The sequence below is a fragment of the Syzygium oleosum genome, unplaced genomic scaffold (genome assembly GCF_021117445.2).
Source record: "Syzygium oleosum isolate NSW1041296 unplaced genomic scaffold, Sole_v2.1 Sole_v2.02, whole genome shotgun sequence".
Lineage (NCBI taxonomy): Eukaryota > Viridiplantae > Streptophyta > Magnoliopsida > Myrtales > Myrtaceae > Syzygium > Syzygium oleosum.
Window position 1 is genome coordinate 9,205,481 of NW_026607486.1, and position 26,797 is coordinate 9,232,277.

A 26,797-nucleotide genomic window follows, 5' to 3' on the forward strand; every position below is an offset into this window, starting at 1 on the left:
CTTGACACTTGGTCTTCACCCTGGTGGTCTTGGTTTCGCCGGAACAGGTCTGGATCGGCCAGACCAATCTCGTTTTCAGGCGTTCACAGTCAGCCGGACTGACTGGAACAGTGAGGGGAGAATCATGGCCAAACCACGATTCGCCGGTGCTCCGCCGTCTACGGCGGCATCGAGCACTCGTGAGGGGACTCTCGACCCTCTCTCTCTAACTTTTCCGCATTGGTTTTGCTCCTTTCTCTCTCCTCTCTCTCTTCGGAATTTCCTCGAATAGCTTCCCCCCTCTCCAGTTAGTTTTTCTCATTTTTTTTGTTGATTGATTTCCTGCTCAAAAATTGTTAGAACCGAATTCCGATCGGTTGGGGTCGTTAAACGGTGCCAGCTGGACATTTTCCAAGCTGGCACAATCGATTAAAACGTGCCAAAATAGCTGGAAATGACTGGTGAAGTGGCAGGTTTAATTCGATTTTCTGGGTTTATTGTGCTTTGGGCTAAGTCGGGCGAAGAAGATGCACTGTTCGGGTCGGGTCGGGTCAACCCGCTCGACCCGGCAGTTCTGGTTTTAACCAAATACTCAAATTGGACTCAATTTTAACCGATTTTTTCAAATTAAACCTCAAAATTGGATTCCCCATCATATTCCGAACCCAAAGATATAATTTTCCCCAATTTTATTGTAATTGAGCCCAAGATTTTCTCATTTTTGTACTCGGGTTAATAGGGTTTTGTTCAATTTGATGTCCTAATGACCTTATTAGGCAAAATTGATGCCAAAATTGAATTACCCACATCTGATTAAACCTAGAAATGATGGTCTCACATTTCGAAAATTTCATATTGGGCACGATTCCCAATTCGGGTTCAAAATTCTTAATTTTCAATCAAATTTTGGGGATTTTTTATTTTTATGTCAAATTGTGCAATTGGACCGACCCTTATGCAATTCAAGGTCCCAGAATCATTTGTTGTGAAGACACTATGACTTAAAAATGACTAGAAAAACTTTAATTTCATTTTTGGTTCAATTCAAGTTTAACTTTGCCCAATTTTGGGAAAAACATATACCCAATTGAGATTTTTCAAAATTGATAATGTATTTATGAAATTAGATTTAAAATAAGACTAATGAATATTTTTATGGAATTTTCTGATTCCATTTTCTATTTTTGTTGATTTTCTCGCCTATTTTGACTAAAAGAAATTAAGGAAAAATGCAGAAAAATGCTAAAAAATTATTTTTTGGTTTAGAAATAGGTTTCTTGGCTTGGCCAAGATTCCTAGACCTAATTTTGAAATTTTTGAAAATATGAAAAAAAAATGAGCTAAAATTAGGTGTCAACACCCATGTAATCTCTGGTTCACAGATATCGAGATGGTTCTCTCCCGTCTCGATTAGGTTTCTAGTCGGTCAATAAGGACTAGTGGCGACTCCAAAACAAAACTTAGGATAAATAGAAAAAATTAAAAAATAAATACCTGCTGTCTCGTGAGGTATGATCAGGGAAAGACCCTCGTGCGTCTAATGATGGGATGTTTGTGAGAAGTTTGGGCAAAATGTCACGTCCCGACTCAGAATCGCGATCGATGCTTAAGACCAAATATGACACGAACGGACCCGTGACTTGCGAAAATGTATTAGTTCGTCCCGTTCATTTTAATCAATCAAATGCGCACGCGAAAACAAATAAACAATAAACGGGACAAACGGGAGTGAGATAAGCAAACAACGCACGTTGTATTTACATGATGCGTGCTTATTTCATCGAGCCCTTCTCTCTCGGGCCCTTACAAGCCACACTTATATTTTATATGCCTATTTCAAGGGCGATGCCGTAAAAGCCAAATATCAACAAACAAAATCTTGGCTTGGGTTCCTAGCTTCACTACGACTTCTCGTTCATCTCGCTCCTCCCGCTCCTCGTCCGCCTGGCCATCTCACATTCCACCCCCGGTTTGCCCCGAAGCCGACCCGACCGGTCCGTCGAATGGCCCATTGAACCTGCCAAGGGGTCCAACTCATTCTCCGTGTGCTAGGCGGTACTACGCCTCATACAGGTGAGGGACTAACTCTTCACGGCCTTCATTGACCATCACATATGTTGTGATACGACGGTACGCATGGCCCTCCTGGGCGTCGATTACAGTGAGGAGTTCGTCTTGCATTTCCACAGGATTTCTGAATCAGGTTGGAGGAGATGCCATATCACGGACCTGAAAAGAGGAAAAACAACGGGAGTGAGTTGAGGAGACTCAATAAGTGAAAACTCTACTATCAAGCGAGGACGAGATAATCGATGTTCACATAAGTCGACTCTTACCGTACCGGTATCGATGGCAATTCAAATAGCAAAGATCACGCTACGAAACAACAAACAAACATCAAACATGAACATCACACTTGAGCATCATCTGTCGAGAAAGAACGAACTATAATCAACCATGAAATCAAGAAACGGGCCAAGCAACCCATGTTACAACGTATCGCAACTTGCTTTCCCGATATTAGGAAATTCACTTACTCAACGATTAACAAGAACTAGAGAACGAGTTAGAGACGGGTGAGCTCGGGTGAATTTCGGGCTTTTCTCCTTACTTGGCCAACCAATACTAGGCACACTAAGGCCAAATCATGGGCTCTTGGGCGGAAATAAGGAGAAACACGGGTCGGTTCGGGACTCCTTGGGCGTGAGGCTTCTTTGGTCGAGAAGTAAGAAAAATAAGAAACAAAGAGAGAAGAAGGTGATTGGCGGTGTTGGCGTGAGAAAGGAAGAAAGGGGGGTGGTTTTATGCATTTATAGAGGCCTTAGAACACTCTAGAATAAGGCAATATAGAAGGGCTTTCAAGTCAAAAATCATCATGACATGCATTAAATGCAATTTATGAATTAGAGCAAAAAATAATGATGAAGGAAGCCATCCAAGCATTATTGGTCCATTTCTCTCCCTCTTCCTCTCGGCTTCTCTCTCTTCCTCTTGGTTTCTCTCTTGGCCGAAGCTCTTTTTCTCTCTCTTGGCTCCCTCTTCTCCTTGGCCGATTATTGGCCTTGCTTTAAGGTTCATTATTGGTGCCCATGAGTCACCATGAGCCATAAATGAACCATAATTGAGGGGCACAGCTCAGCACAAAATCCTACCCACATTTATCCCACCTTCCCTCATGGGATAATTTTATCTGAGCTATATCTCTTATATATTCGGCTTTATCCTTTTTTGAGTAGGTACCAAACACAAAATAAATAATTTTTATCCTATCCTGAATTTTATCCTATCTTAAGGGTTTGTGTGTTTGAAGGAAAATTATTTCTGGGAAATTATTTTTCGACTTTCCGGCGTTTAAATGACGGAAAATTAATCGATCTATGGAATCCATGGACTCAAAACAATAGGCTTAGATTGGAAAAAACAATTTCCCCTTTTGGTAAGAAGTAAATCACTTTCCCTATCTCGTTAAACACATGGAAATTAACCATTTTCCATAGAATTTTTTTTCTTAATCATAAAATTTTCAGTGAAACAAATACATCCTTAAATTACCAGACTAGAGACGCCACTAATTGTTTCCAAAAACTTATGTCAATTGGACACCTAAAAAGCTTAGGCGCTGACAGGGAAAGTCAACTACCTAAATGCACGTATGAAGATATCTGTCTACGAAAACTTAGAGAACTTAGGTATGGGGGTATCACTTGTGGAGCAGATTGGCATTCCATGACGCCCTTTTGGTACTTCATTGGTTAAGTCTTAAATTTTTCGTCATCGAATCTTGAGAACACGTATGATGTTTTGTTTTAAAATACATAATATCGCCAAAACATTTATTTGAGTTAGCTATTGATTAACGTGGCATTTTTTTTTTTGCATGTAGTGGCGTGACTCTATTATCGCTTATAAATAAATTCATTTAATTTAATATTTTAAAAATATGGACAACGTTCATAAGCTTTAGTTTTACCAAACCAATTTTTTTTTTTTATCTACAACTCAAATATTTGATTGTAAAATTGGAAAAATAGATAAAGAGAAAGTGTTTCTAAGTAGGGTTAATACCACGAAAATCCCTAAACTGGTACACCTGTGACAAATTTATCCCAAACTAATTTTTTGATTACAAAAAACCCTAAATTGGTAAACCCGTGACAAATTTACTCTAAACTAATTTTCCTAACTATATATGTTATTGATAATAATAATTATTACTAACTAAAGCGTAATTGATTTTCTTCGAGTAATTTGATTTAGTCTGTAAAAGAATTACACCGAATAGATATATATTCACTTAGTTTGAGATTTAAATGATTTTTCATAACACAGTTTGTTAAAATATTACGAGAATATTAGACGAAATAAATAACTCCACTTTAAAAAAATAAATCTTTTTTTAGACTTGCAATAAAATATTTAAAAGATTACACTGCAATTTAGTTCGAGAGCATATCATTTATATTTAAATTATTTTTATATTTTAATGATTGAACAAACATATTTCAAATCATTTGTATTCGTATTTTATGTTTGCAAGAAGCTCAATACTGTAACGTATTTTTTTTTTTGGCCCCATATTAATCTTCGGCCTTCATAAAGTATGATGCTGTTTCATAACTTCATAAATTAAATTGCGCGAAACTCATCTCTTTTTCTTACATCACATCTTATGTTAATGAATTACTACTGATTAAAAAATACACCTATGGACATGTCCACGCACAAAGTAACTTATTCCAACTTAGCTTGTTGATTCTTATTATTATCATGGGTTAATATCACAAAAAACCCAAAATTGATACACTTGTGACAAATTTACCCCAAATTAATTTTTTGACCACCAAAAACCTTAAATTGGTATACATGTGCCAAATTTACCAAAAACTAATTTTTTAATAACCAAAAATCCCAAACTGATATATCTGTGATAAATTTACCTTTCGTTAGTTTCCGTTAAATTATAGGGAAAATTCCAATTAAGAACCCCAAGTAGGGTCTTTTTCTCAAAAAAGGGACCCCAAGTGGACATAGTATCAAATAAGGGCATGAAGTGTCCAATCAGTCTCAAATAAAGACCCGAAGTGCCCAATTAGTCTCAAGAAAGGGCCTGGGTTTGTCGACCGGTCAAATGATCACCAGCTGGTGAGCACGTTACTGTTCCGGCGACCGGAACAAGGGCAGTCTCGTCTTTTTTTTTTTCCTTTTTCTTTTTTTTCTTTTCCTTTTATGTTTTTTTTTCCTTTCTTCCCTTCGCTAGCATCAGGTGAAGGCTACCCTCGCCTGGGCTGGCGAAGGTCGCCTTCGCCTGGGTTGGGCGAATGAGGGTCGCCGTTGCATGATGCCGACGAGGGTCGCCCTTGCCGCCCAGCCTAGTCGAGGGCGGCCCTCGTTAGGGTCGGGCAAGGGCAGCCCTTGCTAGCATCGGGCAAGGGCGGGCTTTGCTTGGGCTGGGCGGGCGAGGGCGACCCTCGCCAGATCCAACGAGGGCAAGCCTCGCCCTTGCCTGATGTTGGCGAGGGCAGCCCTCACTTGGGCTGGGTGGGCGAGGGTTGGCGTCGGGCGAGGGTGACCCTCGCCTGGGCTCCTCGCCCACCCTCGCCTGCCCAGCCCAGGCGAGGGCGGCCCTCGCCTGCCCAGCCCAGGCGAGGGCGGCCCTCGCCCAACGCCGGTGAAGGCAGCCTTCGCCTGAGGCCGGCGACCTTCGCCGGCCCCAGCTATGGCCGACAGAGGGAAGAGAGGAAAAAAAAAAATAGAAAATGAAAAGGAAAAGAAAAAAATAGAAAAAGGAAAAAAAGAAAAAAAATTATAAATAAAAAGACGAAACTACCCTTATTCCGGTCGCCAGAACAGTAATGTGCTCACCGGCTGGTGAGCATTTGATCGGCCGGTGAACTCAGGCCCTTACTTGAAACTAATTAGGCACTTCGGATCCTTATTTGAAACTGATTGGACACTTCAGGCATTTATTGGATACTATATCCACTTGGGGTCTTTTTTTGAGAAAAAGACCCTACTTGGGGTCTTTAATTAGAATTTTCCCCAAATTATATTAATGCCACGAAAAACTACAAATTGATATACTTGTAACAAACGAAGGGTACCCTAAACTGGTACACTCGTCAACTGCCTCGTATTATCAAACTCAGTAATTTGACGATAAATTAGTCATGGGCATACCCGTTTGGAATTTTTGATAGTTTCGAAATTAGTTTGGGATAAATTTATCTCATATGTACAGTTTAGAGTTTTTCGTTCTATTAACCCTTATTATCATCTCATCTCTTGTGGTCATTTCCACATCAAACGACGCAGTTTCTTATAGGGAGAGACGAGTTTAAACGGCGCCGTTTTGTGGATCTGCCGATGGGCACAAAATGCTAAAACAAATGGAGATTGGCCTAACGACGACACGGCACAGCGATCCCAGCCCTCAAAGACCCAATCCAACGGTCAGGACTACGTTCAAGGACTGAAGGGTGCCGAATTCTCCATTTTGCCCTCCAAAAGCTACTCAATTCCCTCCTCCTCCTCCTCCTCCTCGACGTTGCGCTCTGTTTTAACACCGAGGAAATTACAAACAGACCAGATCTACAGAGAGAGAACTGCTTGCTCTTCTTCTTCTTCTTCTTCTTCTTCTACTGTATCAACATGCGATGCAAGCTCATCTAGGGTTTCTGGCGTTTCCGATTCTGCTCGATCTTCGCGTATACGTGTGCTGATCGCCGAGGTAAATCTCCATGGCCGACGCGCGAATCTCGTTTGTCTGGTCCAATGCTGCCGTAGGCGTTAGATCTCTTTGAATTCCGTGCGTTAGGCTTCGCTTGATTGTGCGTTCGCTCGTCGTCTCCCGTAAAGTTTCTATTGTCGAGATTTTGCGTGGTTCGTTTGATTTCTCGAGTTGGCTGAAGGGACATGGCGGGTTTTTTGAATAAGGGCTTGCGTTGATTTGGGTCTTGCTTGATTTGATCTGGTTTGCGCTTGGCGTGTTCTGGTCTGCTGTGACTGCCGCAGTTGGTAATTTTGGCGTGGCTGCGGTTGGTGGACCGGGCGGAGCTTTCAGTAATTGGAGAGGATGTTGACGAAGTTCGAGACGAAGAGTAATAGGGTGAAGGGGCTCAGTTTCCACAGTAAGAGACCGTGGATCCTTGCGTCTCTCCACAGTGGCGTGATCCAGCTATGGGATTACCGCATGGGGACTCTGATCGATCGGTTCGACGAACATGATGGCCCTGTCCGTGGGGTGCATTTCCACAAGTCTCAACCTCTTTTTGTGTCTGGAGGTATTGTTTTATTCAGTTATATGATATGGATCTACTTACATGAAATCAAATGCATCTTCCGTGTTAGCTGCTGTTTGGCAGTGTGTTGTGATCCTAATTGCAAAGTATGTGAGTTGGATCCCACATCGATGGTATGGGACTTCGAAAAGCTCCTGCATTAGCTTTTGAGTTGTGGTTCTCCTGAGGTCCATATCAATTGATATCATCCTCCTGAAGTCCATATCAATTGGCAATAGAGCCATCGGCCATCTCTCCCAGTTGCAATTAAATGTGGCAAAATGGGTCTACTAGATCCACTCATACTACTGCATTTGGGTTTAAAATGGGTCATTTAACTTTATGAATGGCTTTAAATGAGCCATAAGAAACAAAAACCAACCAAAATTGGGTCTGAATGGGTTAGACTTGCTAGCTACATTGAAACAGTCTAAACTGTACCACCGGTTCACCAAGCATCAAGAATACATCACAAAGCAGTTCACCCAATGAAAGTTTTATTTATTTATTTTTGGAAGGATTTCTTAGAATCTTAGTGCTAAGCGATCAATAATCTTCCAATTAGCACATGCGTTTTTCAGTATTTGTGATGTCACTTAAAAGTAATAAGCATTGAAATTTATTCCCTTATTTTGGTTTCTGCTAGCATAATTAAATTATATATTGTCATTTTCTAGACGTACACTGAAAGGGAAAATTTTAAGTTTAGTTTTTTCTTTTGCATTTTGCTCTTTGTCCAACAACTGATTGAGCCAAAAGTAGAAATCAGAGGAAGAGTGGTCCATTTAAAATGCACTTAATTCCAATCACAATTTAGAATGTAGTGAAACATGTATTTTACTTGATATTGCAACATAGTGGATATGGTATCTATGTCCTTATTTATTATGTCGATCCCGTAATTGTGTACTCAATATCTAGTTCATTTTCCTCACAATTTAGTGAAGCTTTTTCATGCCAAACCAATCGAGCCCACTTATTTGATAGGTCTAGTTGTATTGAGTGGCAGGAGTGGTGATGTCGGTATTGTAGTGTTTGCCCAGGACTAGCAAATGGCTATTCAAGCCAGCTTGTTGGGGGTGCGGGGACTGTGGAGCATGGTGGATTGTTAGGATCCTAATTGCAAGGCATGGAACTTGGATCCCTCATAGATCTTATGGGACTTCAATGTGTGGTTTATATGGCCTCAGGCTCTCCCACCTCAATAGTTAGCTTTTGGGTTGTGGTTCTCCTAAGGTCCATATCAATGTGGTTCCATGTTGATCTGAAAGATAACTGTCCTGCAGAGTAAGTTAAAAGTCGATTAGTTTCTCGTGTAGCTTAGGTTCGATCTCCAGTTCCTTGTTATTGTTCATTCCACAGGGATATTAATAAAAAAAAGAATTTAATTCAGCAGGGATATGACTTATATGCATGGAAAGATAGGAGAGGGAATTTTTCAGTTAATGGTATGTGGAGGATGGCAATCTCTCTCTCTCTCTCTCTCTGGTTTTCTAAATCGATAATCACAGATTCTAGATAAAATTGCTGGTTCTCACTTTCTTATCAAATTGACTTTAGAAGGTGTTACTCTAGCAATTTACTGTTTGGATCTGATATTGCCTTCATAGATCCCTACAATTTAAAATGACAGTCAATGTTCCAACATTTTTCATACAATGCGCAATATATGCAGTTATTTAATAATGTCTTAGAAAAACAGTTCGTTGTGTAGAAAGCAATATATCCTGTATTGGAATCTGTATAATCCTGAAGATCGTTTGGGTAGCAAGCCCTATAATCAGAATGTATATTCTTGTAAAAGAATTTGCATAATCATGTCAAGTCCAAACCAAGTTCCATGTATTAGTAACTTTTCAGACAAACTGAGTTTTATGCTCGTGTTTTTTCCCCATGTTCTAGAGCGAGCCATTCTCTTGGAAGTCTTGGTCCAAAAACCAATGTGTCAATACATTGAGATTATTGTCATCTAATTGCGGATTTTTCCAAAATTTTCTCACTTCCTCCCTGTAGCATCTGCAGTATAGTTGGACTGATCTTATATAGGTTAGATTTGCTATTGAACATGACCTTTGTCCTCTATTAGCAAGTTGCCTGATAGATTCTTCATTTACTGAAGACTCGATCAATGGTCTAAAGAGCCAGATTGCTGTGGCCCTGGTGTTTACAGTAAAAAGGGGACGGCTTATTGTTTTTCCCCTACCAAGACAAACAGCATTCAGCAAGGCACACACTTTTTGCGCGGAAGCAATCTGGGCAAATTGCTTAGTCCCTCACTTGTCGACTTCAACTGTTTTTAGAAACTTAACACTTGATATATCTTTCAAAAATACGCCCTCATCCATTTAAATTATTCAGCCATGCTCAAGGGTTGACTAAGCAAATTTGGGCGAAAGCATTTTTTGTTTTGTTTTAGAGTCTGAAGTTTCTCACTACTCTAGTCTGCAACACTAGTGCTCTTACTCCCCTTCAATTTACCCTTTGATTTGACATAGTTTTAATGGTTGAGATTTTGTATTGCTGCTTCCTTTTTTTTTTGTCATTGCATGTTGATTAGCTTGGGCATGCTGGTCCTCCCCTCCCTACTCTCTTTTTTGGGCTTCTGGCCTGGTGCATTTTAGTATGCTAGGGCCTTAGGTGCTTCTTTCATCTTTAAGTACACTGGACTGGAGTCTTTTGAAGATGTGCTCTGGTGTATAATAAAGTTTTCCGTGGATAATTACTATGTTGTATACTACTTTTTCTTAGAGTAACTATCATGGTGTGTACAACAATGAACATAAATTTCTTGCCATTTTACAGGAGACGATTACAAAATTAAAGTTTGGAACTACAAGACATGCAGGTGTCTTTTCACCCTTCTAGGACATCTTGATTACATCCGTACTGTGCAGTTCCATCATGAGCATCCATGGATAGTGAGTGCCAGCGATGATCAGACTATTCGCATATGGAACTGGCAGTCTCGAACTTGCATATCTGTCTTGACTGGTCACAATCATTATGTCATGTGTGCTTCATTCCACCCAAAAGAGGACCTTGTCGTGTCAGCTTCCCTTGATCAGACCGTGCGTGTATGGGATATCAGTGCCTTAAAAAAGAAGACAGCTTCCCCTGGTGATGACTTGTTGCGGCTGAGTCAGATGAATACAGACTTATTTGGTGGTGTGGATGCTGTTGTGAAGTATGTCTTGGAAGGCCATGATCGAGGCGTCAACTGGGCTGCATTTCATCCCACCCTTCCCCTAATTGTCTCTGGAGCAGATGATCGCCAAGTAAAGTTATGGCGCATGAATGGTATTTGTTCCAAAGACATTGGTTTCTCTCTAAAGTCATCCCTTGCAATGAATTTTAAGAATCTGCAGAATGGATACTTGATTATGGTGTAGGCTTAAATGCAGTAAATTGTGAGAGACATAACACGTTTTTTCGAATAATATGCACGTAGGCTAGAGTGATATGATGGAGGTGCTTCTTTTAGCTCCTTTTTGGATTTCCTACCAAAAAAAAGTAAATGGATTGTTATGTAAAATATGATTAAGGGTTTACTTTTGATGTTAATTATTAAAAATTAAGTTTGATTTCATACTTTAAGAGTCAAAATAAAAACCAAAAGCTAATCCCAAAACACCTAGTTGTGATCATGCAATCATTTTTGCATACTATTTGTTAGAAGAACTTTGAAATTTCTTAATTTATGAATCATAAGATTCAATTGAGTTAACTCTGAAGTGATGTACATGTTTGTCTCCAGATACAAAGGCTTGGGAAGTGGACACTCTCAGAGGGCATATGAACAACGTGTCTTGTGTTATGTTCCATGCAAAACAAGACATAATTGTATCCAATTCGGAAGACAAAAGTATCCGCGTTTGGGATGCGACAAAGAGAACTGGAATTCAAACTTTTCGACGGGAGCATGACCGTTTCTGGGTACTTGGTTCTCATCCTGAGATGAATCTTTTGGCAGCGGGTCATGACAGTGGCATGATAGTGTTTAAGTTGGAGAGAGAGCGACCTGCCTTTGCTGCGAGCAATGATATGCTGTTTTACACAAAAGAGCGTTTCTTGCGCTTTTATGAGTTTTCTAGTCAACGGGACACCCAGGTTATTCCTATTCGACGCCCTGGAACTACCAGCCTCAACCAAAGTCCAAAGACGCTCTCTTACAGTCCTACAGAAAATGCTGTTCTTATTTGCTCTGATGTGGATGGAGGATCTTATGAACTGTATGTCATACCGAAAGATAGTGCTGGGAGGGGTGACAGTGTTCAAGAGGCAAAGAGAGGTGCTGGGGGATCTGCTGTTTTCGTGGCTCGAAATAGGTTTGCAGTGCTTGACAAAAGTAGTAATCAAGTATTGGTCAAGAATCTAAAGAATGAAGTTGTTAAGAAGAGTGGGCTTCCTTTTGCTGCGGATGCAATTTTTTATGCTGGAACAGGTAACTTGCTGTGCAGGGCAGAAGACAGAGTCTACATATTTGATCTGCAGCAGAGGTTGGTTCTTGGTGAGCTGCAAACCCCCTTTATCAAATATGTTGTGTGGTCAAATGACATGGAAAGTGTTGCCTTGCTAAGTAAACACGCAATTCTTATTGCTAGCAAGAGCCTTGTCCACAAATGCACTATCCATGAGACCATTCGTGTAAAGAGTGGAGCCTGGGATGACAATGGGGTATTTGTCTATACTACATTGAACCACATTAAGTACTGCCTCCCCAATGGTGATACTGGAATAATTAGAACTCTTGATGTGCCTATCTACATTACTAAGGTTACAGGGAATACAATATTTTGTTTGGATCGTGATGGAAAGAGCAGAGCTATAGTTATTGATGCAACTGAGTATATTTTCAAGTTGTCTTTGCTGAAGAAGAGATATGATCATGTCATGAGCATGATAAAGAACTCTCAACTCTGTGGGCAGGCTATGATTGCATATCTGCAGCAAAAGGGGTTTCCTGAAGTGGCTCTTCATTTTGTAAAGGACGAGAGGACACGGTTCAATTTGGCTCTAGAGAGTGGCAACATCCAAATTGCAGTTGCCTCAGCTAAGGAAATTGATGAGAAGGATCATTGGTACAGATTGGGGGTTGAGGCTCTTCGCCAAGGAAATGCCGGCATTGTTGAGTATGCTTATCAGAGGACTAAGAACTTTGAGAGGCTTTCTTTCCTTTATCTTATAACTGGAAACATAGACAAATTGACCAAAATGCTGAAAATCGCTGAAGTGAAGAATGATGTTATGGGCCAATTTCATAATGCTTTGTACTTGGGAGATGTTCGAGAGCGTGTTAAGATATTAGAGAATGCTGGGCACTTGCATCTTGCTTATACAGCCGCTTCAGTGCATGGGTTACAGGATGTAGCTGGAAGGCTAGCAGCTGAATTGGGAGATTCTATTCCTTCTTTGCCAGATGGGAAGCAACCTTCCCTTGTGATGCCCCCAATGCCGGTAATGTCCGGTGGTGATTGGCCTCTTTTGAGAGTTATGAAAGGCATATTTGAAGGTGGGTTGGATAATGTCGGCAAGGGTACTGCAGATGAAGATGAAGAGGATGTTGAAGGTGATTGGGGAGAGGAACTGGAAATGGTTGATGCGAATGGTTTACCCAATGGAGATGTGACAGCTATTATGGAGGATGGTGAAGCTGGTGAAGAAAACGAGGAAGAGGGAGGCTGGGACCTTGAAGATTTGGAGCTTCCTCCTGAGGCAGAAACCCCTAGGGCTTCTGTCAGTTCTCGCCAAACTGTTTTTGTTGCCCCAACTCTGGGCATGCCAGTAAGTCAAATATGGATCCAGAAATCGTCTCTTGCTGCTGAACATGCAGCTGCTGGTAATTTTGAAACAGCGATGAGGTTGCTGAACAGGCAACTTGGAATTCGTAATTTTACTCCCCTGCGATCCATGTTCCTTGATCTTCACAGTAGCAGCCATACCTATCTACGTGCCTTCTCTTCTGCTCCAGTGATATCTCTGGCTGTTGAGCGTGGTTGGAGTGATTCTGCAACCCCTAATGTTCGGGGTCCACCAGCAGTTATTTTCAGTTTTTCTCAACTGGAAGAGAAGCTCAGGGCTGGTTATCGCGCCACAACAGCAGGGAAATTTACTGAGGCTCTGAGGTTCTTCCTCAGTGTTCTTCACACCATTCCGCTTATTGTGGTGGAATCAAGAAGGGAAGTTGATGAAGTTAAGGAGCTGATCGTCATAGTCAAAGAGTATGTCTTGGGTCTGCAAATGGAGGTCAGGAGGAGAGAAATTAAGGACAATCCTGTGCGCCAGCAGGAACTCGCAGCCTACTTCACTCACTGCAATCTTCAAGTGCCTCACTTGAGGCTGGCCTTGCTGAATGCAATTAATGTATGCTACAGGGCGAGAAACCTTGCTACAGCAGCAAACTTTGCCCGGCGACTTCTAGAGACCAATCCCACCATTGAAAACCAAGCAAAGACGGCAAGGCAAGTTCTGCAGGCGGCTGAGAGGAATATGACAGACGTTGCCGAGCTAAATTATGATTTTAGAAACCCATTTGTGGTATGTGGGGCTACCTATGTGCCAATATACCGAGGACAGAAGCATGTCTCCTGCCCATTCTGCAGCTCCCAGTTTGTGCCTAGCCAGGAAGGACAGCTTTGTAGTGTGTGTGATCTTGCTGTGGTTGGGGCAGATGCTTCAGGATTACTCTGTTCCCCATCTCAGGTACGATGATCTGTCTATGTAACCAAGGAACACACTTCCAACCTTCTTTTTTTGCGGTGCGACCTGTAGTTGCACGTGTTGGCTCATTGACATGTGCAGCAGTTAAGAGTTAAGAAATTACATGTCAAATCTTATGGTGAATTGGTTGTTGTCTCCTATATCATCATTTAGTTTTCCTTTAAGTAGATGTTAAGATTTTTATTTTAATAACCATAATTTTGAATTTTGTGATGGGCTATTAGATGTTTATAGTATGGCCTTGACGCTGGATGGGAACTAGCAAGTAGCATGTCAGTGACGGCATTGCATTTTACACATTTGCGTTAATCCAATTGATGGGTCAGGAGTTTTGGTTTTGATACTGATTGGCTGTGGGACAGTGCTGTGAAATCTTATTTACCTGTACCATTTCTAAGTTTTCCTTTTCTGTGAGTCTGTTCTGCATATCATTTCAAAATTTTTTATTTTGAAACATTTTTGCAGATCGTCTTATTTTTGGCTCGTCTGGCCGCATAAAAATGGAATTTACAGTTGTTTTCATCCATCATATGTGTGATTTAGAAACTGGGGTGGAGTGCAGTACCAAAAAACATATAAACCAAAAGCTGACTCAGATTTTGATTGGCGTCGATCGTTTTTGGTTCCATGAGATAAATTTTACGTACTGGATTGTTGCTGAGAATCACTTACTGATATGGACTTCTAGGCAGCCAATGGTGCTTCTTTACGGGATTCTGGATTTTGTTAAATCACAACTGTCCCGTCTTTTGGATGCCAAAATTTGTGATGTTGCTCCATCTTATATTTGTCAAAACCATATTTCCTTCCAGTCTGGCCCAAATAAATTAAATAAAAAGAACAAAAAATGTATACCCTAGATCTAGGAACTAGAGTCGAACAAAGATTATCTTCACTACGGTTGTTGCATCTTTAAGGCGGCCACCTTCGCGGTGGTTGCCTCTATTGCTGTGTTGTGGTGATCCCACCGCAATAGAAACATCACAGAAGGAGTGAAGGCGAGAGGTAGAAAAGAGAGAATTAGGCGACTAATGTGACCACCACAAGGTGGTCTCTGTCGTGTGGGGAGTGCATCTTCTCCCCAGGGTTGTCTCCTGAGAGTCGCAGGTGCCGCCGGAGGTTGCGATGGCGGCATCTCTAAGATGGAACAATCGTTCCTTTCCAATTTTTCTTTGAAAACTCTTCTTATCAGATGCGAGTGGGATAAATTTACCCCCACCCAAGGCTGACAGGTTATTTTGGATTATATTTGAAATACTGATTTACACCTTTCGAAGGGTGTCACCACATTTTGCCCTATCCCATATAGAAGGAAAAGCTATATTAAAGCCATGTACGAGGATCCCCGCTAAGCATCAAGCATCCATGGTTGAATGGGTCCAATATTTCGATAATTTCAGAGGTTGGTCCTGAGGGACAGAGGAGGCTAGGTTAGCCGAAAGATGGGACAAAATGACCTTATATGCTCTTTTAGGAATTCCTACCCACCTATAAACGAGGGGAAACAAGTAAGAGAGTATTATTGTGCACCGGAAATATCTCATAGCAAGAATGCCTAGAGACCTAATGTGGCAGTTTCCCATCATAGGGCCCTTACCGCTCAACCTAAGAGTGGACAGACCCTATTTCATGGTCACGTTTTTTTCCGGCTAAGTTATGGGAAAACCTTTCTTCTGTTACATGAATCAGTTTATTTAGGGGTTACTTGTGACTGATTTCGAGCGTGTGATGTGTTATATCTTGGGGGACAAGGACGAAGTATGCATTTTTACTCTTTGCCCGAAAGGACACTGAATGCATTCAACCACCCGACAGACAAACGTGTAGTGGTAAAACAACTCCTTGAAGTCTTAAGGTATTTCGACCCAAAAAAAAAAAGTCTTAAGGTATTTATTTATTTTGGGTTAATTACACTTTGCTAGCATTTCAAAACGGTACTTATACGATGAGGGAGATCCATTATGGTTCTTGTAGTGTTCAAAGTTGTTTATATTCGTCTTAGATGTTTCAAATTGTTAAAGCCGTAATTGACGTTAAGAATCCGAAATGCATGAAAAAAATATGCATATATTATAATGTAAACCTCCGCTAACATGCCTTTGATACCAACATCCTCCCAAATATACGATGAATCCTTATTTTACAATTGACTTATCATATCAGCCTGTCCTAACATGACTTCGATGCTGAAATCTACTAGAATGGACGGTGAGATCTTATTTTAAAAATTACATTATATACTTAGCCTATCAGCTTTATTTAACAATGGACGGTTGAGCGGCGATCGACCGTGCTCTCCGTTAGTTGTTTTTTTTTTTTTCCTGTTGAAGTAGTCTCCGTTAGTTGTGAGAGCGCCTCTTGACTGTGCTCAATGGAGGTCTTCTAAGCGAAAATGGAAGACAAGCTTGCTTTTCTCCGATGGAGTCCATATGAAATGACAAAGCGTGCTCTCGCTCTCTCTCTGTGAAACGAAACACTAAGGTGGGTTGAAGAGAGAGATTGGTTGGGTGGGCATTCGAGTTTTTTTCCCCAAAAAGCCACGGTGGTGCATTTTTGGTATTTTGCAGATGGTCAGATTTTCATTTTGCTTTATCCAATTATACTATGTCGCCACAGGTCAAGCATTGATTGGATCTGAATAGGGAAACGTGTGCCACGTTAGCCGTTGACGTGTCGCTTTGATATCACCGGATATTTTCTTCTCAAGGTCTCTTTCTCCCGTTGAGTCGCTATGCAATTTGTTGGGGTCTTAGTTGTATCAATCGTTGGGTGATAACCCAACGAGACACCACTCTATCCAGCAGCGAGGAGAAGGAGCCACACCATCCTGCGCCGCCCCGCACGGGGCAGCTTTTCACAACACGGGGCGATATACCTGCACCTACTCCCACTCCTGTTCTTTTCTTATTACTTCGCCTCTTTCCCAAATATTTGCTTATATACGAAACCGAGGTTGGACAAATCCATATTAAGGGTGCGTGCGTTTGTTTGAGCGAAAGTATTTTTCGGGAATCCGTTTTCTGGACTTTGACCTGTTTGATTTGCCGAAAATGATAAGTCAATGAAAACGTTCATGTATAAAATTAGGAAAGTGAATCCCTTAATCTAAAAATGCGAAAATACTTTCCAATATTGCTCATCTTGAATTTGTTAATATTTATTTTTTCTTTTCTTTCTTTCTTTCTCTTTTTCTTATTAAATATTTTTTTTTTAAATATAATTTTTAATCATTTTTTATTTTAAAAAAATTATTTTTATTATTTTCTTTTTTCTTTTATTGTTCTTTTTTAGAAAATTAGATTTTTTTAAATAATAAAAATAAAAATTATTAAAAAATTTTGATTTTTTTTTGCCTAAGATGAAATCATGAGATTGAAATTATTTTTTAATGAAATCCAAATATTGAAAAACGATTTTGATCATATATCACTGAAGAAAGGAAAACTAATAGCATTCCCAGAAAATGTTTTCCGGGAAATTATTTTCCTTTATCATTGAGTTTTCCACGAAACAAACGCACCATAAACTTCATTTGTTTTGCGAAAATAAATGATTTGAAAAATATTTTTCTAAAAATGATTGTTTATATCGCTTGAAAGGATTAATAAATGAAAATTGTTTTCATTACCGACAACAATTTATGTCTAAATATTTTCATAGATGATAAAATATTTTTTGTTTATTTATTTTTGTAAGTAATAGAAAAATATTATTTTTAAGGAAATATTTTTTAAATTATTTATCTTTTGTGAAACATTGTCATCCTCAGTAAAAAAAAAAAAAAACCAGCCCAAAAGATAAATGTCCACGGCCCTTCGCAAAATTGTTCCCAATTTATTTTTGACAATATTCTCTCTCTCTCTCTCTCTCTCTCTCTGTTGTGAGTGCATGTATGAGCGCGTCCGTCGGACGGGAGCGACGACGTCGCAGATCGGCGGCAGTGAGCCGTTGCCTAATCTCCCTCAGGTTTTCACTCGTACTTGCGTTTTTTTCCCTCATTCAGCGATTTCTAGTTCGCCGGACCGATTCAGGACTTGTCTCGTTCTTATCGGATTCGTCGATTCAGCTCGCGTCTCTGTGCCCTTGGTTTTCGTGAATCTGTTGCCGATCCTCTTCTGTTCCTCTTCTTCTTTGGGGGGTCGATTTTGGTTTTTGCTGTTTGGGTAGAGAAATTCTGAGCCGCGTTTCCGCACGGTGTGATTTACTCGGTTTGGGTGGCATCTGTTTCGTCGTAAATTGTCAAGATTCTTTCATATCTTGAGGCCCTGGATGCTAAAATGAAAACCCAAGTGCGGGGTCAGGTTATGGGCTCAAAAGACTGTGTTGTGATAGTGGCAGTCAGTCGAAGCTCCAAAATGTGTTCTTGGGTTTTAATCTTGTCAAGGGCATGTTTCATTTCTCCTTCATGGTGTCATATGATCCCGCAGGTTAACTTGAGAGGACTTATGTGAACCAAGTTTCGATCTTGAATTAGCAAAAGGAGGCACAGGCCACTTCTTGTAGATTATGGCTCTTGGCTCTGTTGTAGCTGCTGTTACTGCTCTTGCTCTTCTGATACTGATCCGGTTTCTATACATTGTGCTTCGGAGTGGAAAGTCGCTTCACGGGAAATCCCAAAAGCCCTATAGTACCCTCGTTATCTTAGGCTCAGGTAAGCTCGTAGATGATGTACTCGTTAGCTTCTTTCTGTATTTCATTTGCAGTGAATGCGTCCTGGTTTAATCATGTGTGTGCATCGACTTTTGCAGGGGGTCATACGGCTGAGATGTTGAATCTCTTGTCTGTGTTGCAGAAAGATCGATTTGCGCCTAGATTCTATGTTGCAGCTGCCACTGATACTATGAGTCTTCAAAAAGCTCGCATGATGGAGGACTCCTTGGTTGATGCGGTAAAGCACTTATGCTTATACTTTAATGATACAGTAAGTCATTTCTGACTTTATGCTTGTGGTGCTTTTCTATTGTTGTCATTTTTGTTCTTGTAGAACTGCAATTACATCATTATTCTTTCAAAAGATGCTTCAAAGATATGGTTTACATGAATGGATTCACATTAAATTTGAAATTTTGATTGTGGCGGGACCTCCTTCCATATGGAAAAGGAATATTGTGTAACGACCCGGTCCGACGAGGGCGGGGAGTGGTCGCCGGGGCCAGAGGGCCTGGACAAGGAGCGGCTCCTGGCAGGCTTCTAGGATGGCAAGGGGGGTATGTCTCTTGTCCCACATCGCCTAGGGGGGGAGTCCTGGGCTAGTTTATAAGGGCTTGGGAAGCCTTAACTTGCAAGAGGCCTTTTCTGGGGGTAGTATGGGCTGCCCTCGGAGGAACAAAACCGTGAGGACTTAGTGTCCAAAGCGGACAATATCTTGCGAGTGGGACCCAGGTCGTTACAAATGGTATCAGAGCCGACTCCTGACCGCGTGTGGGGCCATAGCGGGGACGCTGTGCTTAAAGGGGGGGAGAATGTAACGACCCGGTCCAACGAGGGCGGGGAGTGGTCGCTTGGGCCAGAGGGCCTGGACAAGGAGCGGCTCCTGGCAGGCTTCTAGGATGGCAAGGGGGGCATGTCTCTTGTCCCACATCGCCTAGGGGGGAGTCCTGGGCTAGTTTATAAGGGCTTGGGAAGCCTTAACTTGCAAGAGGCCTTTTCTGGGGGTAGTATGGGCTGCCCTCAGAGGAACAAAACCGTGAGGACTTAGTGTCCAAAGCGGACAATATCTTGCGAGTGGGACCCAGGTCGTTACATATTGGATGAGGTCATTTGTAGGTCATAATAGAGAATTGGCATTGGTAATGGTTGTGAAGGTGTATATACTGGAAAGGATAAGATTGTTGAGGAGAGTAGAAACCAATTTGAGCTGCAGATGTGAAAAGTACTAGTCATGTGTACAGACGCGTCACTTGTAATTGAATCAACTACTGGTTGTGTGTTTGTAATTACATTTTTTGCATATCAGATATCTTACTTCAGTTGTCTGTGGAAAGTACTGGAAGAGGGTCTTATGTGAAGTGAGTGGCAGAGTAATCCATTGACTGCATTTGATTCATGTTCGTGCAAATAAGGATCAAAACTTTAGATATCAAAGCAGTCAATAGTGTCCTCACAATAGAGCATAAAATATAACATTGTCGCCGAAGTGTTAGAGAATCCTGTAGCTAAAGATTGCTCTGTAAACTGTTTTACAGCCCCAGTCAAATATGTAGCCTATTATGACTTTTTGACTCCTGCAATGACACGCTCCTGTATAACCTGATTTCATAGAGCGAGGCAATCTTACACTGAACCACTCCATGCCAACAAATTATATGAGTTCAATCTGAGTAAATTATAATGAAGTGGTCATTGGCCTGGCTTTCTGAGGGTTCAATCATCTTTTATGGGAAACAATAAGGCAAAGATTTATTAATGAGATAGATAAAAGAAAGCGTGGTGCTCAACTTGCTAGTTAGATAGTGCGAAATCCAGTTTTGCTTAAATAACCTTTGGGAACTACAGTGCATTTGAGATTTCTTCTTCCATTCTGTTCTTTTACATGTGCAGGGTCTATAGCACGCCTGGCTCAGTGTCATCATCTTTGCATCATGACTCATTATGCTTTTAACAAACATGCAGAATACTCCTTTTACAAGATGTGATCCTCCATGGGTTCATTTGGTAGATTTGGGGTGCCAATATTGCAGTTATCACTAGTTTAGTTGGACAAAACACACACACTCATACACAACAAGGACATGACGCTAAATTTAGGAAAGCTTGTGGCTTCCAGTAGTGCAGTTTTCTTTCGCTGGCTCAGCTGGAGCCATGTCGTTCCTTCATCCTGTCTTTTGTTAATTGCAGCTGACATGCATAATATACCACAACTTATTGAGAAATCTCTTGAATGTCTAGGCTGGGGTCAAGGTAGGGGAAACTGCAAAGTACATGCAGATATACCGAAGCAGAGAGGTTGGTCAATCGTATGTAACTTCTGTTTGGACGACTTTACTTGCCACTGCTCATGCACTATATATCATGATTCAACTCAGACCAGAAGTGGTAATTTCTTCCTATAAAGTTTAATATCTCTCGTTGTTTTTAAAAACTGCTTTACTCACTTGACTGATAACTCACATTGGAAATGCAGATCCTCTGTAATGGCCCAGGGACATGCATTCCACTTTGCATTATTGCCTTTGTGTTCAAGGTTTAGAAGCTTGCCCTCTCTCTCTCTCTCTCTCTCTCTCACAAACACACACACACACAATAATACGCACACCCACATTCAGTTCTTTCGTTTTCGATGTATTTGTCGATGAATTAATACTTGACCAGTTTGCCATAAGCACTGAAAGACGGTTGAAACTGTGGCAGGTTCTGGGAATTAGATGGTCGTCCATATTTTACGTGGAGAGCATAGCTAGAGTTAGAAGACTGTCTCTAAGTGGCTTGCTTCTGTACAAATTGAGAGTAGCTGATCAGTTCTTCGTGCAATGGCCACAGTTGCATAGGAAATATCCTCGGGCTGAGTATGTCGGTTGTCTCATGTAGGTGATTAAGGTTTTTTGTTTTACACATGAGGAGAATCATAGGTTTCATTCAAAGCAACAGTTATGAGGTGGGGGCGGCATAAATATAGACCCAACAGTTTTCCTGCTCAGAAATAAGATGCGTTGAAAGATTTTATAGGAAGCTCACAGAAAATGATGCATTTGGTACCTCTTGCTTTCAAGAGGATGTATTTGGCTCGACATCTCACGAGAAAAGGGTATGGTAAGTATTGGAACAGCGTGAAGGCTATAGCTATAAGTACATGGATATCAATATTTTGTGTCGATGTGGTGAACATTGTGCGTGCTTTTTCGTTTTAAATTTGCACGGTAGTCTAGCGAAAAAATGGTTTTTGATAGTATGGATTTGTTTAAGTCCAATCCAAATCCAATCTTTTTGATTACTTGCCTCATTCTCTAGATGATTTTCATTATCTAATCTGATGAGTGAAGTTCGGGTACGAACAGTAACTTCCAATTGGGTTACTTTCTCTATGATTCTCGTGACTCTTAATAGTTAATTCTTCTGCTGGACAGTATCCATTTGTGCATCATAGATGTATTGTAAATAGGTATCTATGTATTAACTTCTTTCTTTTTTGGGCTGATGGATAGTCGATTTGCTGTGTGCATCCTCAATCATGCATAATTACTGATATTGTTTAATGTACGAGATGATGATGAAAGTCGAACAAAGGTTGCGTAACTTTCACAGCACATGCTGGCGATACCTTTCAATCACTTACGACTACCTCTTGTTGAAAAACCTCTTAACCAAACTTTAGCACTGTCGCTGCAAACAATGTTAATTCAGCTTTCCTTATTATCAATTGGTTATGATCATGCTTCTTGCTATTACGTATTATATTGTCAGATATAGCGAGTAAAGTATATTTGATATGTTTGTGCTTATTCGGGGCGGGTCACTACCTTCGTCGGTATTCCCCGTATTAATTAGCACAAATCCAGACTCCCGAGATATAAATAAATGTAAACATTGCTAAGTAATGTCTCTAGATTTCTTGATAACTTTCCATTAACTATCACTGAATTCGTTTGATACCTTGTAACTCATTCCATGTATATATATCACATTGTATCTCATTATGCTCATAGCATCATTAGCATCATTATTGGGGGAAATTGGCTAATCAGTCCTAAATCTATTGTATCATGCCAATTCAGTTTTAAATTTTTTAATTTAGTTCTAAATCTTTGTGCGAGTTTTGAAGGGAAAATTATCAAAAAAAGTTTTGAACTTTTTAATTTGGTCATATAAATATTTTGATAATTTATCAATATAGTTCTTCTGGCCAAAAAATCGCTGACGTGGATGTCGGCAGTCCTACGTGGCTCAATCGGCATGCAAAAATTGTAAGTATTTTCTGAATTTTTTCCTATTTCCCTCCGTTGGTCGCTAGGGAAGTTGGCCAGCACCAGTGAGGATCACGATGCCCTTGTCGCCCTCTAGCGAGGCTAACGCGCACCAGAGGCGGGCAAGGGTTTGGCGAGCCCTCATAAGATTGGGTGAAGCTGATACTTGCTATAAGAGACCCTTGTCGAATTAGGTGAGGCCAGACACCAACGAGGCAACTAGCGGAGGGAAATAGGGAAAAAAAAATTCATAAAATTTAAAAGGATTGTAAAAATTATCCACGTTAGCGCTAGTCATGCCACATAGGATGACCATAAACTATTTCTGGCTAAAATTTATCGAAAAGACTATATTGATGAATTATTAAAGTGTTTAAGATTAAATTGGCAAAATTGAAAGGTTTAAGACTTTATTGACTTCTGAACAATAAATGTAGGACTTTTTTTTTCGTAATTATCCCAAATTTCCAATATAATCCTTCCGACGGCTGAGGAGCCGAGGCTAGAGGACATAGCCGTATGTGCGATTATCCCGATGTTTTTCCTCAAGAATTGCCGGGATTGCCACCAGAAAGAGAAGTAGAATTTGTAATCGAGTTGGCACTTGGAACTGAGCCAATCTCGAAGGCACCTTATGGAATGTCGCTGTCGGAGTTGAAGGAATTAAAGGTGCAAATGCAAGAATTATTAGACAAAGGATTTATTCGTCCGAGTGCGTCCCCGTGGGGAGCGCCAGTTTTATTTGTGAGAAAGAAAGATGGATCGTTGAGGTTATATATCAACTACAGGCAGCTAAATCAGGTGACGATAAAAAATAAATATCCCCTGCCGAGGATTGATGATTTGTTTGATCAATTACAAGGAGCTTCGGTGTTCTCTAAAATTGATTTGAGAACGGGATATCATCAGTTGAGGATTAGGAAGGAGGATATACCGAAGACGGCATTTAGGACGAGATACGGACATTATGAATTTACGGTAATGCCGTTCGGATTGACGAACGCCCCTGCTGCCTTTATGGACTTAATGAATCGGGTGTTTAAGGAGTTTTTAGATAAATTCGTAATCGTTTTTATAGACGACATATTGGTGTACTCGAAGAGCCTAGAGGAGCATGAGTTTCACTTGAGTAAGGTGTTGCAGACTTTAAGAGAGAACGCACTGTATGCTTAGTTTAGCAAGTGCGAATTCTAGCTCAATCGAGTAGCATTTCTCGGACATGTGATCTCTGGGGAAGGAATCTCAGTAGATCCAGCGAAGATTGAAGCTGTAATGAAGTGGCCGAGACCGACGACGGTAACAGAGGTTCGAAGCTTTTTGGGTTTCACAGGATATTATCGTCGTTTCGTGGAAGGGTTTTCGGCAATAGCGACGTCGTTGACACAATTGTTGAAAAAGGAAACGAGATTTGAATGGACCGACAAATGTGAAAGGAGTTTTCAGGAATTGAAGCATAAATTGACAACGGCACCGGTGTTGACTATTCCATCAGGACCCGGAGGATATGAAATTTATAGTGATGCGTCGTTGAAAGGATTGGGGTGTGTACTCATGCAAAACGGACAAGTAGTGGCCTACGCGTCAAGGCAGTTAAGGTCGTATGAGTTGAATTACCCGACGCACGATTTGGAATTAGCCGCAATAGTATTCGCCCTTAAGATTTGGCGACATTATCTATGTTGAGAGAAATTTCAGATTTATACCGACCATCAGAGTCTCAAATATTTATTTTCTCATAAGGAACTTAATATGAGGCAGCGTCGGTGGATGGAGTTGTTAAAGGATTACGACTGTGATATATTATATCATCCCGGGAAAGCCAACCGGTAGCCGATGCATTGAGTCGGAAGTCAAGCATCGCACATTTGATGGTCAAGGAATGGGCTTTGTTGGAAAAAGTGCGAGACTCGGAGTTTAGATTCGAAGTAAGTCAAGTCTCGAGCTTGCTAGCCATGCTAAGGATTGAACCATAGATCCAGGCTAAGATTAAGACCTTTCAGTCTGCGGATCAGGAAATCCAAAAGATTCTAGAGATGGATGAGACCAAGAGAAAGCCGGACTTCTAGATATCCGAAGACGGGATACTGAAGTTCCGTGGTCGATTATGTGCGCCTGACGATGCGGAAATTAAGGAAGAGATTTTGTCAGAAGCGCATCGTAGTAGTTATAGTATCCACCCAGATAGTACCAAAATGTATTAGAATTTGAGGCAGTATTATTGGTGGAATGGTATGAAGGTAGACATGGCCAGACATGTGGCCAAATATCTAACGTGCTAGCAAGTGAAGTTACAACATTGTAAGCCTGGAGGATTATTGCGACCTTTGGAAATCCCAGAATGGAAATGAGAGCATATAATTATGGACTTTGTGATGGGATTACCAAGGAGCCAAAGAGGCCGTGATACTATTTGGGTGATTGTCGACGGATTGACCAAGTTGGCACACTTTTTGGCTAAGCGAAAAGACTTCGCATTAGATCGATATGCTGAGTTGTATGTGCAACAGATAATTCGTTTGCATGGGGTACCAGTGACGATTACCTCAGATCGTGATCCTAGGTTTACCGCCAAATTTTGGAAAAGTTTGCAGACGGCATTAGGATCAAAGCTGCAGTTCAGTATAGCTTACCATCCACAAACGGATGGCCAGTCTGAGAGGACGATTCAGACTTTAGAGGATATGCTTAGGGCATATGTATTGGATTTTCAGGGTAAGTGGGAAGACCAATTGCCCTTAGCAGAATTCGCGTATAATAATAGTTTTCAGCAGAGCATTGGAATGGCGCCCTTTGAAGCGCTATATGGCAGGGCTTGTAGAACGCCCTTGTGTTGGGACGAAGTAAGAGAAAGGATTATAACCGGGCCAGAGTTAGTTCAATAGTCAATTGCGGCCGTTAAGGTGATTCATGAGAGGCTGAAAATAGCTTAGAGCCGTCAAAAGAGTTATGCAGACAGAAGGCGAAGACCTTTGGAGTTTCAAGTAGGGGATCACGTATTTCTTAAGGTATCGCCCATGAGAGGACTATCGAGATTCAGTAAGAAAGGTAAGTTGAGTCCGAGGTACGTGGGACCTTTTGAGGTTCTAGAAAAGATTGGAGATTTAGCTTATCGCCTTGCACTTCCGCCAAATTTATCGCAAGTGCATAATATGTTCCACGTATCGATGTTAAGGAAATATGAACCAGACCCAACTCACGTGTTGAATTATGAGGAGATAGAGGTCGATGACAAGGTGTCATATGTTGAGAAACCCATAAGGATCGAAGATCGGAAAGAATGGATGCTAAGGAACAAGACGATCCCGATGGTCAAGGTGGATTGGGAACACCACAGGACCGAAGGCACGACGTGGGAAAGCGAAGAGCAAATACAACGTCAATACCCCCACTTGTTTGAGTAATTAGTGTGATTTGTAAATTTCGAGGACGAAATTTTTATAAGGAGGGAAGAGTTGTGACATTCTGAAATCTGACGCACTTGGGATTTATGAAATTAATGGTTTATGGACGTGCTTGTAGTCAGATCTCGCCTGGAATTGATCACTTCGGGAATACTAACCATTAGGGAAAGGCTAATTAGGGATTTAAATTCGCGTGACCAAAGAACTCGATCGCGAACCGACTTTTGACCATGAAAATCGTCGAGGTGACATTTTGAGCCACTGTAGGCCGATCCAAGGATAGTCAGGGATCAGTTCGCCACTGTCACATTAGTGGATCGCGGGTGATTCCGCTGGACCACGAAAGGAATTGACAAACGACCCTAAACCTATACCAAACGATCGTGCCCGTCGGATCTAGCTATCGACCCTCGCGATTAAGTGACAATCGAGGTTGGTACGTCCCGAGTAAATTTGAACGTGGCATGATTTAGTATCAGCCACGGGTCAGTAACGCGAATTTCCCCAAAAGCCACCCATTAGT

At 41.1% G+C, this 26,797-nt stretch overlaps 2 protein-coding genes and 1 long non-coding RNA gene across 6 annotated transcripts; all 3 read left to right on the forward strand.

Annotated features, from left to right (window-relative positions):
- Nucleotides 1-6,514: 6,514 nt before the first annotated feature.
- LOC115688633 (coatomer subunit alpha-2-like) lies at nucleotides 6,515-14,316 on the forward strand. 2 transcript variants are annotated; one of them, XM_056305226.1, is made up of 4 exons: nucleotides 6,515-6,706; nucleotides 6,913-7,259; nucleotides 10,059-10,553; nucleotides 11,011-14,316. In XM_056305226.1, the coding sequence occupies exons 2-4, from the start codon at nucleotides 7,052-7,054 to the stop codon at nucleotides 13,962-13,964; spliced, it is 3,657 nt and encodes a 1,218-aa protein (XP_056161201.1). In that variant the 5' UTR covers nucleotides 6,515-6,706; nucleotides 6,913-7,051; the 3' UTR covers nucleotides 13,965-14,316. The 2 variants fall into 2 exon arrangements, with proteins under 2 accessions (XP_056161201.1, XP_030470377.1); XM_030614517.2 differs by having other exon boundaries at nucleotides 6,991-7,259.
- Nucleotides 8,408-9,178, forward strand: LOC130135625 (uncharacterized). Of its 2 annotated transcripts, none has more exons than XR_008814919.1 (2): nucleotides 8,408-8,543; nucleotides 8,653-9,178. It is a non-coding gene; the product is annotated as an uncharacterized LOC130135625 (long non-coding RNA). The 2 variants fall into 2 exon arrangements; XR_008814918.1 differs by having other exon boundaries at nucleotides 8,411-8,543; nucleotides 8,650-9,178.
- A 3,471-nt stretch (nucleotides 14,317-17,787) lies between the features above and the next one.
- Nucleotides 17,788-21,994, forward strand: LOC115690127 (UDP-N-acetylglucosamine transferase subunit ALG14-like). 2 transcript variants are annotated; one of them, XM_030616380.2, is made up of 6 exons: nucleotides 17,788-17,939; nucleotides 18,401-18,624; nucleotides 18,722-18,894; nucleotides 20,862-21,008; nucleotides 21,097-21,156; nucleotides 21,324-21,994. In XM_030616380.2, the coding sequence occupies exons 2-6, from the start codon at nucleotides 18,480-18,482 to the stop codon at nucleotides 21,498-21,500; spliced, it is 702 nt and encodes a 233-aa protein (XP_030472240.1). In that variant the 5' UTR covers nucleotides 17,788-17,939; nucleotides 18,401-18,479; the 3' UTR covers nucleotides 21,501-21,994. The 2 variants fall into 2 exon arrangements, with proteins under 2 accessions (XP_030472240.1, XP_056165004.1); XM_056309029.1 differs by having other exon boundaries at nucleotides 18,722-18,861.
- Nucleotides 21,995-26,797: the final 4,803 nt, after the last annotated feature.

What these genes read in the sequence shown, in the direction of transcription:
- LOC115688633 (XM_056305226.1), top strand. Translation starts at nt 7,052, where the DNA reads ATGTTGACGAAGTTCGAGACGAAGAGTAATAGGGTGAAGGGGCTCAGT. An exon ending in ACCTCTTTTTGTGTCTGGAG is followed by an intron (nt 7,260 to 10,058) that starts GTATTGTTTTAT and finishes GCCATTTTACAG; the next exon opens with GAGACGATTACAAAATTAAA. An exon ending in AAAGTTATGGCGCATGAATG is followed by an intron (nt 10,554 to 11,010) that starts GTATTTGTTCCA and finishes GTTTGTCTCCAG; the next exon opens with ATACAAAGGCTTGGGAAGTG.
- LOC115690127 (XM_030616380.2), top strand. Translation starts at nt 18,480, where the DNA reads ATGGCTCTTGGCTCTGTTGTAGCTGCTGTTACTGCTCTTGCTCTTCTG. An exon ending in GCTTATACTTTAATGATACA is followed by an intron (nt 18,895 to 20,861) that starts GTAAGTCATTTC and finishes TTGAATGTCTAG; the next exon opens with GCTGGGGTCAAGGTAGGGGA. An exon ending in TTCAACTCAGACCAGAAGTG is followed by an intron (nt 21,009 to 21,096) that starts GTAATTTCTTCC and finishes TTGGAAATGCAG; the next exon opens with ATCCTCTGTAATGGCCCAGG.